Source organism: Ctenopharyngodon idella, chromosome 3, assembly GCF_019924925.1.
Source record: "Ctenopharyngodon idella isolate HZGC_01 chromosome 3, HZGC01, whole genome shotgun sequence".
NCBI lineage: Eukaryota > Metazoa > Chordata > Actinopteri > Cypriniformes > Xenocyprididae > Ctenopharyngodon > Ctenopharyngodon idella.
In genome coordinates, this window is record NC_067222.1 from 6,761,450 (window position 1) to 6,774,939 (window position 13,490).

General features: G+C 34.4%; 2 protein-coding genes across 2 annotated transcripts in view; both read right to left on the reverse strand.

Moving 5' to 3' along the window:
* Positions 1-13,490, reverse strand: part of LOC127509705 (interferon-induced very large GTPase 1-like) — a 322,431-nt gene that overhangs the window by 133,997 nt on the left and 174,944 nt on the right. The gene's annotated exons all lie outside the window — the stretch shown is intronic.
* On the reverse strand, positions 910-12,353 carry LOC127509714 (uncharacterized). The gene is made up of 2 exons (XM_051888635.1): positions 12,218-12,353; positions 910-2,914 (listed from the first exon to the last, which is right to left on the reverse strand). Exon 2 carries the CDS (start codon positions 2,907-2,909, stop codon positions 1,689-1,691), a length of 1,221 nt encoding a protein of 406 aa, XP_051744595.1. The 5' UTR covers positions 2,910-2,914; positions 12,218-12,353; the 3' UTR covers positions 910-1,688.

Genomic DNA, 13,490 nt, shown 5'->3' on the forward strand with positions numbered 1-13,490 from the left:
ACCATATCTGATCACATATAAATCTATATAATATGAAGTACTGAATATAAAATTACATACATGATATATTAGTAAAAATGTTATCACATACTTTTCAATATATGAAAAGCGGCAATTCCTTATGTATTATTCAATATATTGTAATATATTTACGCAATATATTTTTCTGTATTTCAAATATACTGTTAAATCATGTAATATATTGATCATTCATATATGTAGGGAAATATATTTTCTTTCCATAAGGGTTCTCCCACCAACAATCGACCCTCATGTTGTTTGCCGTGATCATGCTGTACCATCATTTCCACACATGGCCCAGCTCTGACTGACAGGATACAAGCCTTTGCCGACAGGATGCCTGCAGTGCCAGCTTAAGGCCACATTCAGGCCAAGATCACTTGCTATGTGGAGTAATTTGAGAGTATTTAAGGTTTTTAATTCATACATATTATTATTGTTATTATTATTATTATTATTATTATTATAGTTGTTATTTATCATATAATTATTTTAAAGAAGAACACTGAAATTTAATACCAAATGTCTGATCAAAATATAAATCATGAACAGAATGTTTAATTTGTAGCACCGAGTGAAATGGCTGATATCAGGTGAATAAACAGGGTAAAGATTGAGATGGATGGAGATGGAGATTAACAGAATGCGTCCTTTCTTGCAGATGAGGGAAATTGTGGATGGCTGAAGCACACACCTCCATGACTGGTAAGACATACATATAGGAACGACATGGAAACATAATGGGGAACAGACGCTGGAGAATACCGCTGGAGACAGGTTAGACTACATAATCTAAACAAGACTGAACAATGAGGGAAGACGAGGTGTGTGCTTTAATGGTGCTGCTGATGAGGGTGATTGAGAAGTGCAAGTGAGAGCCAAGGGGGATGATGGGAAATGCAATACCTTTATTTATTTTCGACTGAAGAAAGAAAGACATAAACATCTTGGATGACATGGGGGTGAGTTAGTTATCAGGAAATTTTAATTCTGAAATGAACTAATCCTTTAAGTGTGTTAAGAAATATTGTCATTAAAGTGTACTCTCCTTAAGTACACTTAAGTGACCTTTAATTTTAATTATATTATCTGCAAGTGCACTTTTTAAAAAGTATATTTCTCAGATTTGAAGTACACAAATGTACACTTTCAATAGAATTAAGCACACTTCTCTTTCACAAGGAAACGGTCAAGTTAAAATAGCTTATTTCTCTTGGAAACATTTGGGATAATGTAAGTACACAAGTCAACAAAATATATAACATTGTTCTAGTGATTTTTGGATATTTTAATAAAAAGATGTTTGTGCCTTTAAAAAAAGTATGCCAATATTAATGAATTACATCTGTTTTAAAGTTTTTTTTTTTTTTTTTTTTTTTTTTTTTTGTCAATTGAACACATTTTCTGTTTTAACTGTCAGCATTTATAATAGTAATCGGTCATTCTAGAATTGTATCATTGCCATTGAAAGACCCTTATCTGTCGATCTCTAGTTGTAAAGTGAACCTTAAACATGGAAAGTCATAGAGATGAAGACATTTTTCATGAACAAATTGTTTCTGCTCAGTATTTGTGTTGTACATCAAAAAGCTTAAAGATTTACATCTGTGGTAGGTCTACTATACATTGCACATTTCCAAACCAAAGCTCTAACGCTGATTTTGCCTTTAAAGGTCAACAAAAACTAGAGCTTTGTGCCTGAAGCTCTCCAGGAAGGCTCTGTGCATGTAGTGTTCAGGAATTCCAGGAGGCACGATGATCTGAGACGTAATGGTGCTTCTACCAGGCCCCTGTTTCACATGGATCCGTAGGTCATAGTAGGACTGATTGTTGCGCTCGATAATGCCCTTTATGTCGATACGGAGATTATAAGAGAAGATCAGATTTGAGTGGGCCTTGTCCACCAGGTACACATTGTCCCAGCGCCTGATTAAGGTTCCTGCCTCGCTTTTCCATTGACTGCCATCAGCGATGCAATTAGGAGCTGGCCTCACATTAAAGGTGATATTCTTGTTAGCTCTGTCCACCTGTGTGCATATCAGTTTTCTGTCTTTTAGGTCTCCTCTGTTGCGATTTTGATCGGTGACATAAGTGCACTCTCCAGATACAACGGGCCCGCAGTAATCATAATCTGACTCTGAGGTCCAGCACCAGTTGTAACTTTTACCGTGTAAGCCACAGGAGTGGTCTGAGCGACACGGTTTGTCTTTATAGGTTACATCCACATCTGGAGAGCAGTAGTCCCAGCCATCGTCAGTGTGGCACCAGTAGTAATCACCACTCTCATGATACTGGCATTCGTCTATGCAAAAATGATCTTTCTTAGACCGATGGAGAAACATCTTTGGTTCCACGGGCCCACAGTGTCCCCAGCCTCCCTCCTTCAGCCAGCACCAGTTGTAATTTTGACCCTGCTTCCTACATGGACTGTCTTCTTTACACTGCTTGTTCTTGTAATCTGTGTATAGAAATGGTGAGCAGTAATCTTTTCCCTGTGTAGTATCGCACCAAAACTTGCCGTGATCTCTTCGATAACAGTTGTCATGACACATCGCTCCTGTCTTAGATCCATAATAGATATTCTTATCCGTCACCAGCCCACAATATCCCCAAGAAAATAAACCAGTTTTGCAATAATAGTAGCCTTCTCCACTCTTCCCACACTGACCGCATCCTCTACCCCAGTAGTCTGTTTTAGTTTTAGGTGAACAGTACATTGACCAGACATTTCCATCTTTATCAGTAGACTTACACCTGTACTCATGACCCACAAGCTTGCAGTCTTCTATACACTTTGTTCCAAGATAAGTAAAGTGAATCATCCAATCACTTGGCCACACTGAACAGAAGAAACAGAGCAACACAAGAGAGGTGTATAGATGTGCCATTCTTTCTGTAAAGAGGAAAAAAGTGAAGATTAATAGGCAACATGGTGTACACTGTAAAAAAAAAAATAATAAAAAAAATAATACACTTCATCTTACGGAAGCCCTGAACAGCCAGGAATTATTATTTTTTTCTATCTTATTTTGTCGTGATCACGACTTATTTTCTCGTGATCTCGAGATAACAAAAGTTGTTTTCTCGTGATCACGACTTAATCTCTGCTGTAAATTACACAAATGTGCCAACAAGTGTCAGTATATTACCAAATTTAACTGATGATGTGCGGTAAATATCCGCTTTACTGTATTAGTTCATATTGGCCCAGATTGTACGAGTTTCGGACAGAGAGAGTCTTCGTGATCGCTTTATTTTGTGCAGTATGTGTGCGTTAAGTAATTAACTGTTAAATGCTTGAATATGATTATTTTGCTTGAAAGTGTATCTGTTATCGTTCTGACTAGTGCATGACTCACAGTTTCACTACCGCAATAGTTCGGTGTGATACTAAACTTATTGCTTATTAAAACTAATTTTAATGTCACTGTATAGTATTCTGTTTGCACCTTATTGTGTATCTTTAAGACGCCATTTTAATCATCGCAGTTTCAGTGTTCGTTTCACTCACTCACTCAATGTATATTGATAAGAAATATGATTTATAGCCAATGTCATTTAATTCAGTGATAGTGTGTAACCTATTGTATTTTCTACATTTCTTTGTTGGAAACAACACACATACATAAACACTCTTCTCAAACAGCATCCCAAGATTGTTTTAGTCTATATCAACTGGATTAAAGTTTTTTTTTTTTTTTTTTTTGAAATCTGGAGTATTGCACCTCTTTTTAATGTTTAATGATTTAATGATATCACAGCCTATCCTACATGACGAATAAAAATAACAAACACATTATGTAATATAATTGTATTTCAAACGAATGAGGAAAATAAATATTTAATCTAATAATTTATAGAATTATAGAATAATCTGGCATCTTTCTGAAGCTATACTCTGGCTGCGCTTGAGATGTTGAATGCTCTGTTGATCATTAAACATGTTAATTACACAAATAAAATGTTTAGCGTACATTTATTGAACAGTGATTGATTAGCCTATATGTAGTTATTTATTGTAAACTTTATTATTAAGTGAAATAAACATTTTGCTGAAATATTCACAAGATATAAGTGCGCATGATTTATCCGTCGATCAGATGCGCGTGAAAGTTGTGTTCGTTACTATAGCAACAGTAGAATCCGGGTTTCAGAATCAATCACTGTAAAAAGAACTTTTATGTCGAGATGACGACAAAACAACTTTTGTTATCTCGAGATCACGAGAAAATTAAGTCGTGATCACGACAAAACAAGATAGAAAAAAATAATCCATGGCCGTTTAGGGCTTCCGTAATATCTACTCATTAAAATTGTGGCAACAGATTACAAGCAATTTTATTAATTCAATTAAACAACACTTCTAATTGAGTTAGAATTAATCAAATGACCTCCTTATAAAATTAACCATTCAAATGAGTAACTGCACACAGTACACACACACACAAAAGTTACATTTAAACAAAAATAATAGTTCTGTTAGACAAAAAAACAAACAAAAAAAAACACTATGCTAAAAAAATACTATACTTAATGGAATTGTTTTGATTTAACACAAAAATAATTTGGTATTATTTTTAATTAAAATAATTTAATTAAATCTGATTTCAAGTCTGAGTAACAAGCTGCTTAACCCTTTAAGACCATTTTTTTTCTCTCTCTCTGAACGATATACACAAAAGTAAAGATTCATAACTCCAAAACTATTGCAAGGAGAGACAAAAGGTAGGTATCATTTAATAGAATTTTTTTTTAAAGATTTTGAAAATATAAACACATTACATTTGGACATTTTCATGCTGTGAAACTGCTGATAAAAGTCAAAATATATATATATTTATTATCTGACATGCAACTCAGGAAGAAAATAAGATCAGAGAAAAATCCTTTTTTGGTGAAGCTCTCCTACATGTAAGCTGCATCTGGATCAAATTTTGTGGTGATGGCGTAAAGTAATCAAAGGTTACAGCATTTAGAACCAAGGTTGTTAAAATTGTTCCAATATCTCATGATCAGTACAAAGGATTATGTTGATTTTGGGCTCATTTTAATCATGAGAATCTGCTGTAAATAATGATCTATGATCTGTGCATATTTCATGAAGTTCTGAGTGAAAATGCCATGTGAAATCTACATATTTGTTTTTAGTTAAATTATGATAACATAATTTTTTTTCTATTAATCAACAAATAACTCAGCACTACTTAGGAGTTAATCGAACTGGCTACATGCATTGTAAAGTTCAGCCTCTAAGCTTTTAAATGACACCTATTTTATGTTTATTAAAGGAACACGGCACTTTTTTTTGAAAATAGGCTAATTTTCCAACTCCCCTAGAGTTAAACAGTTGAGGTTTACCGTTTTCGAATCCATTCAGCCGATCTCCGGGTCTGGCGGTACCACTTTTAGCATAGCTTAGCATAGTTCATTGAATCTGATTAGACCGTTAGCATCTCGTTAAAAAATGACCAAATAGTTTCAATATTTTTCCTATTTAAAGCTTGACTCTTCTGTAGTAACATCGTGTACTAAGACCGACGGAAAATTAAAAGTTGCGATTTTCTAGGCCGATATGACTAGGAACTATACTCTCATTCCGGCGTAATGATCAAGGAACTTTGCTGCCGTACCATGGCTGCAGCAGGCGCAATGATATTACGCAGCGTCTCTCACAAATGTCTCCATGGTTGCAAGGCACGCTCCCTGTGCAAGCAGGGGGTCACAGGCGCTGCGTAATATCATTGCGCCTGCTGGATTAGAGGTACTTCTCAGCACTTGTTAGGAGTTTATCAAAATTAAAAATGATATGAGTCAACTCAAGTCACCTTTATTTATATAGCGCTTTTTACAATGCAGATTGTGTCAAAGCAGGTTTACAGTGATAACTGGTATATAATTTTGGCTGCACAGCAGCTCTTAAAGAAAATGGTGTCATTATCCATCTTAAGTAAATTCAGTATTGATTCATTCCATTGTAAAAATCAATAGTTATTAATTTAGTTAATTTATCTATATATAAGCACTGGAGTCAACAGTAATGTCATCATCCAGCTCAGTTCAGTTCGCATACAATACCTATTTTGTGTTACCTATATGGGTTCAGTTTATATTGGCTTTTAAACAGGGACAAGGAAACGGGAGTCCACACTTTAGAGTGTTAAAATTAACACTGAAGTGATGTTCAAGTTAATAAGAACTAACCCTGCATCCCAATGTGCATACTATCCACCCTATCCACCCTATCCACCCTAAATAGTATTGAATCTAATGTCACATACTATTTAGGATGGATAGTATGCACATTGAGACACAGGCTAAGTGAATAACTGAGTGATGGTTGAACATTATTGAAGACATCTGATTTTAACAAGCAGAATCATTGAAGGAGAAAATCACAATTTTTAAGACACCATTATGGAGATCAGTGTTTGCTTTAGTTGAATCTCAACAACGGTGAAAAACAGGATATTCAGATAAAAAGATTGTTTCTGAACATCACAAAACAAGCAATTCAAAAGTTTTTATGTCACATAAAACAGCAAAAATGAAAGAGAATAGGAAGAATAAATCAATTAAATTAGTAACACAATTGAGCTCATAATTATTCCTGCTGCAATGGATGTTTTGATTGGTAGCACCCAGAAAGCACTGCTACATTTAATTTGCACTGCAACATAAAAGCTTTTTAATTGCCACCATTGTTGAGATTCATAGGCTGATTCTTCATGTCTGTGTCTAAATTAAGGTTTTCTCATTAGAACAACTTTTTAAAAGCTATCTGATTGTATTTATGCATCACATCAGAGTTCACTCTTACACCAGAACCTGACTTGCATATGTATGTTTGTTAGTTATTATCCGGGGTGTGGACATGAGTCACAAGTTTGATGACTTGTCACTCAACTCGACATAGACTTTGACAACAATGACTTGACTTGTGCTTGAGTCCTCTGACTTGGAAAGACTCGAGTTGTGATCACTCTAGGCTGGTCACTGGAGCGTAAAATCACACCAGCACGATCAGCGCTGCTTTTGTGTTTTGGCTGGCGCTGAGCCAGAGATGGATGAGCTCAGCAAGCGCTTGTCAAATATAGCACAACTCTTTAGTGTTTTCAACCACATAATGTTGATGTAATGTTTCATACATTTAAATTTAAATAAGTACTAGCTAGTGTTGTAGTACTCAAGACCGGTCTTGGTCTTGAGACCAGTCTTAAGACCATTTTTTGAAGGTCTTGGTCTTGTCTTGGTCTCAGACTAAAAGGACTCGGGAATTTATTTCAAGACCGGTCAAGATCATAACTGCAGGGATATTGCTAATTTGCAGAGGTGGGTAGTAACGAAGTACATTTACTTTGTTATATTTACTTGAGTATTTTTTTGGAAAATTTGTACTTTTTAGAGTAGTTTTAAATGTGGGTACTTTTACTTTAACTTGAGTACATTTATAATGAAAAATCTGTACTTTCACTTCGCTACGCTGGGCGACGTTCCTCGCGTTACTTTATTTTACTGTAGGCTACATTAAGAAATGTGTAGTTTATTCCAAGTGTGCTGTCTCTTTTTTTCATGAACGAAGCCCCATTCACAAATGAATCACTCTTTTGAGTCTGTTCTGTTCAAAGACTTGATCAAACAAGTTGGCAAAACTGTTGGTTCGCGAATCAGTTGAATGCAGTTCCCTGCACGCGCTGAATCGTCTGAAGTGGTTGTCCCAATCACCCAAAATTATACTGTCCCATCCACCCAAATTGTGTTTGGGTGGATGGGACAAAATAAAAACAACCCAATTCTGAAAATAGAAACATTATATTAACAATTTTTTTACTGATTTTGTAGCAGTAGTGCATCATGTTCATGTTTATATCAAAGGTTTGTACAATATAGTAGCTATGACAATTTTAGGACCTTATTATTAAAACTACCAAAAGCTTATGTCATTTTCCTCAGTTCATGCATTTCACGGTCAACTTCCTGTTTGATGCAAGCCCCGCCCACCTACATGATGTTAGACCAATGAGGGCATCCCATTTTAATTATGTGGTCTCACAGCTAGGGCTCAGCCAAAAAAAGTTTTTATTTTCACTCATCAGTTGAGAAAATAAATTCTATATAGTTATACTGTCCCATTTAACCTTATGTCCCAATCACCCTTAATTCACCCTTCTATAGCTTAATTTATACGTTAAATAAGCTACCATTGTTCAGAGAATATGAAATGAAAAAACACGGTTGCGCAGTGGTGGCACCGGCAACCTGTTCGTCTTGAAAATGAATGCCTTTGCATTGACACCTGTCACGATCACCATCAGTTCCTGTCAGTTCCCGGACTACAGTTCCCATAATTCTCCCTGCCAGTCAGGGAGAATTATGGGAACTGTAGTCCGGGAACTGACGGTGATCGTGACAACACTGTTAACCAGTTTACATATGGCTGCAGAAATAAACATTTCATTACATTTTGGAGAACAGACGGAAGAAGATCCGTCAATGTGCATTTGATCATTGTTTATGTTCAGATGTTCAGCAGTTATGAGTGCGAGCACATGTAAAGAGTTTTCTCTTTTTCTTCTTTCAAATGTAACTGTATATGTTATTATTATACAAAGCAAAAGAATGATTGCTGTTTCTTGAGCAGCAAATCAGCATATTAGAATGATTTCTGAAGGATCATGTGACACTGAAGACTGGAGTAAAGAAGAATAAATTACATTTTAAAATATTTTAAAATAGAAGAAAGTTATTTTAAATTGTAATAATATTTCACAATATTACTGTTTTTACTGTGCTGTTTTTACTTTTTACTGTACTCTGCATTAAATCCAACCTTGGTGAGCATACATACATACATACATACATACTTATATATATATATATATATATATATATATATATATATATATATATACACACAGTTGTAAGAAAAAGTATGTGAACCACTGCAGAATCTGTGGAAAATGTGAAAAATTAACAAAATAAGAGAGATCATACAAAATGCATGTTATTTTTTGTTTAGTAAGGTCCTGAGTAAGATATTTTACATAAAAGATGTTTACATATAGTCCACAAGAAAAAAAAAAAGCTGAATTTATTAAAATGGCCCCATTCAAAAGTATGTGAACCATTGATTATCAATACTGTGTGTGGTTACCTGGATGATCTACGACTGTTTTTTTTTTGTTTTGTGATGGTTGTTCATGAGTCCCTTGTTTGTTCTGAGCAGTTAAACTGATCTCTGTTCTTCAGAAAAATCCTCCAGGTGCTGCAAATTCTTCAGTTTTTAAGCATTTTTTGCATATTTGAACCCTTTCCAGCAGTGACTGTATGATTTTCAGATCCATTTTATCACACTTGGGTACAACTGAGGAACTCAAACACAACTATTAAAAAAGGTTCAAACATTCACTGATGCTCCAGAAGGAAACACGATACATTAAGAGTTGGGGGTGAAAACTTTTGAATTTGAATATCAAGGTGAATTGTACTTATTTTTTCTTCAGAGAAACATGAAAGTATCTTCTGTTGCTTCCAAAGGGCAGTACTAAATAAAAAACAATGATATTTAAACAAAATAAGAAAACTTGTGACATCTTCATCCTGTTCAAAAGTTTTCACCCCCAACTCTTAATGCATCGTGTTTCCTTCTGGAGCATCAGTGAATGTTTGAACCTTTTTTAATAGTTGTGTTTGAGTCCCTCAGTTGTCCTCAGTGTGAAAAGATGGATCTCAAAATCATTCAGTCACTGCTGGAAAGGGTTCAAATATGCAAAAAATCCTTGAAAACTGAAGAATCTGCAGGACCTGGAGGATTTTTCTGAAGAACAGAGCTCAGTCTAACTGCTCAGAACAAACAAGGGACTCATTAACAACCATCACAAAACATAAAAACAGTCGTGGATCATCCAGGTAACCACACACAGTGTTAACCATTTCAAGTGTGAGTTTAAAATATTCTAACTGACCCCCCAGAGTGAGTTTTTTTAAGGCGACCGTTATTTTAGAACGTTTGCCCTTATTGTTTCCATGGCGACGTGTCAGGAGCGCTGAACACAGCCACAATAACACTGTATGACGGATGGATCGCTATTATTTTGTTTTTCCTTTTTTATTTAAAATATTCACAAAGTTGCTTACCATGTCATCAACCATATGATATTCCGATTCTCAAATATGTGTAAGTGAGTGTGTTCTGTCGTTTAAAAACCTTTATAAACGATCTTTATCTTGATCTATAATGCGAGATGGGCGCCGCCATCTTAGTTTGCGCTGCAGTTCACAGAGTCCTGTCAGTCGGATTTACAGCAGGTGAATTCATCAGTTTCTCCCGAAATATATGCAAGTAAGTGGCTGGTGAACTGGAAGAATAATAGGGTAAACTTTATAGTTACTTAGGCCCATTATGTGTGTCTGATATGAATAAATGTCTGCAAATTATATTTGAATGGATTGTTATTGCTGCTTCCACTGATGTCTGACCTTAAAAGAAACATTATGTGGCTGAAAACACTGCATAGTTGTGATATATGACAAGAGCTGCGCGCGTCCGTCTCGCAGCCAAAGCGTGAAAGCACAGTTTGAATCTGGCAGTTACGTGACGTCGCTGAACATTCAAAATCCCATATGTGGGACCGTACCGCTCAAAGGGTTAAGAATCAAGGGTTCACATACTTTTGAATGGGGTCATTTTAATAAAGTCAGCTTTTTTTTTTTTCTTGTGGACTTTATATAAACATCTTTTATGTAAAATATCTTACTCAGGACAGTACTAAACAAAAAATAACATGCATTTTGTATGATCTCTCTTATTTTGTTAACATTTTTCACATTTTCAAGGATTCTGCAAGTGGTTCACATACTTTTTCTTACAACTGTATATATATATATATATATATATATATATATATATATATATATATATATATATATATAACAAAGTAACTAGTAACTAGCTTCTTGAGTAGTTTTTCATTGGATACTTTTTTACTCTTACTCAAGTAACTATTAAGATTATTATTTTCAATTTTACTTTGAGTAAATATTTATATAAGAACTTGTACTTTTACTTGAGTACAGTTTTTGGATACTCTACCCACTTCTGCTAATTTGCCATTGCATTGTCTTAATGTTAACATCATTAATTTGATTGGATGTAAAACCTCCTGCTTCAAATGCAATCAATAACTTTTTTCTACTTTCATTTATTTTGTTACTGTTGTGCCGGGTCAGAAATCAACAAGGGATTGTGTCAAAAATGTCACCAAAATTAATTCATATGCCCACAAAATTCAAGATATGATTGAGGTGAAAAAAGTACTTGCATAAGATCTTGATATTAATATTATAAAATATGATATAATTAAGCAATATCACAAGAAAGAGGACTGTTTTCATAAATATGAGCACAATTGCAAATATTAGTTGTTTTTTTGTTTTGTTTTTTTGTTTTTTTTACAAATGTTCAATAAGCAAAATTTTATTTTTAAAACATTAATCTCAACATTATTTTTGCATGTGTAATTGTACCAATTGAGATGCAACTTTTGTTCCACCTCTGCAGTGTAAAGATGAATTTTGTTGTTAGCGATTTCAATTGATTGATAACAGCTCTATATAGTGTCTTATTATTCTAATTGTCATGGATCACGGAACCGACAACTTGTAATATTTTAAAGCAATGTGTACTGTTCAGCCTGTAGGTGGCGAATATGAAATTCTTTCAAAAAACAAATCGAAACAAGTCTTCATTCATTCATTCATTCATTTCATTATTTATTTATTTTTTTTCTGCATCATGAATTCATTTAAATTAAATTAATCATTAATCATTTATAACATTTATATATATATATATATACTCATTTATAACATTAAATAGAACATTTTGTCAGAACCTAGGCCTATTATTTAGTTTGGTAGTCATGGGATAACCGTGATCTCTATATCTATCTATTATCTAGAGTCATAAATTAAGCCTAAAAGAAAATATAATGTATCTGGCATCTAACTTAGTACTATATTAAAATGTACAGACTAGGATGTAAAATGTACAATCTTAAGATGAAGTCTTAAGGACAGTGCCTGACAGTGCCCACAACCCCCAAGCTCTAAGCTCTGTTCTGCTTATGTTCCAGTAGAATAACATTGCTAAAATGTCCTTAAATTGCTAAAATAAAAGTAAAATATAAAAAAATCAAACCTGTGGGAATCAGTGTTCCAAACAGCAAACTGAGTTTTTCTGCTGGATATCATATAAAAGATGTGTCTTGTTGTATTCAATTCTTTTGCTGTATTATTTTGCCACTACGTTGTGTGCTTAAATAAGTGTACTTGTGTTAGTCATGATGCATATCATCCAATCAGAAAGAATATGTACGTTATAGAGATATCAGACCTCTGAACTCTCCTTTCAAAACATCACATGACTTTCAGAGTAAAGATCACAGTCTGGTACACACAGGTCTTTGCATTGGGACCTTGATTAGAACTTGATTAGCTGGTCAGGTGTGTTTGTTTAGGGTTGGTCAGATAAACTCTGATGCACAGTGGGCCTCCTGGAGCAGGATTAAAGATCTAGGATTTATATGAAGAATACATTTTTACATTTTAAAATACATTAATCTGCTTTCTGTTGGCTCACTGAAGTGCATGTGTGTGATATTTGACAGGAATGCATCCTTACCGTGGATTTAAGCACATCCAGAGAGAACAAACGTTTTGCAACAAAGGAGGAGGATATACATCGCAAACTCAGACTCTTTCTTAACCCAAAGAATTATAAAGATGTGTTCTCATCTCATCCCGGCTAACAGGGAACGTTCTCATAACTTTGGCTAACATTCTGTCAAGGTTCTTTCAAAGTTGTGAACAAATGTTCTTCCAGTAATGTTAATACAACATTTGTTCAATGTTATCAATGTTCTCAAAAGGTTAGCACTAAAACATTATTTATACATTGTTTGTAGAGGATTTTTTTAAATGTTCTCATAATGTTGGCAGAAAAGAACAACATTCTTTGAATGTCTTTTAAATATTAAGGATCACTAACTTTTTGGCTTAAGAATGTCTTAAGGTTGGATGATACACAGCAAAATCCCCTGTGTTTCATTAACCACTCAGTGTTCATATGTATCCACACTACTGAGTTAAATGTAACACTTAAGCAGTGCTGGAGTTTATTAGATAATGAAGTGACAATTGAACATTAGTGACGACACACTGAAGGAAATATGAACAAAGATTTAAAATCACCATTATGTTGATCAGTGTTATGCTGAAGTTAGGCTCTTGACTCATGATTGTTTTGTTTTTGTGATTAAAATTTTTATTGATTTTCAGGAGCTTTTCAGAATACAACATAATGCATCTGTGCAAAATCAACATTTTCACCCCAATATCAACACCCACCCACCCACACAAGAAATCCCCAACTACAGCTTGAGGTCACAACTTGGCTATACAATTCAATACAA

Excerpts from the sequence above, each read along its gene's own strand:
- LOC127509714 (XM_051888635.1), bottom strand. The coding sequence starts at position 2,909 with ATGGCACATCTATACACCTCTCTTGTGTTGCTCTGTTTCTTCTGTTCA.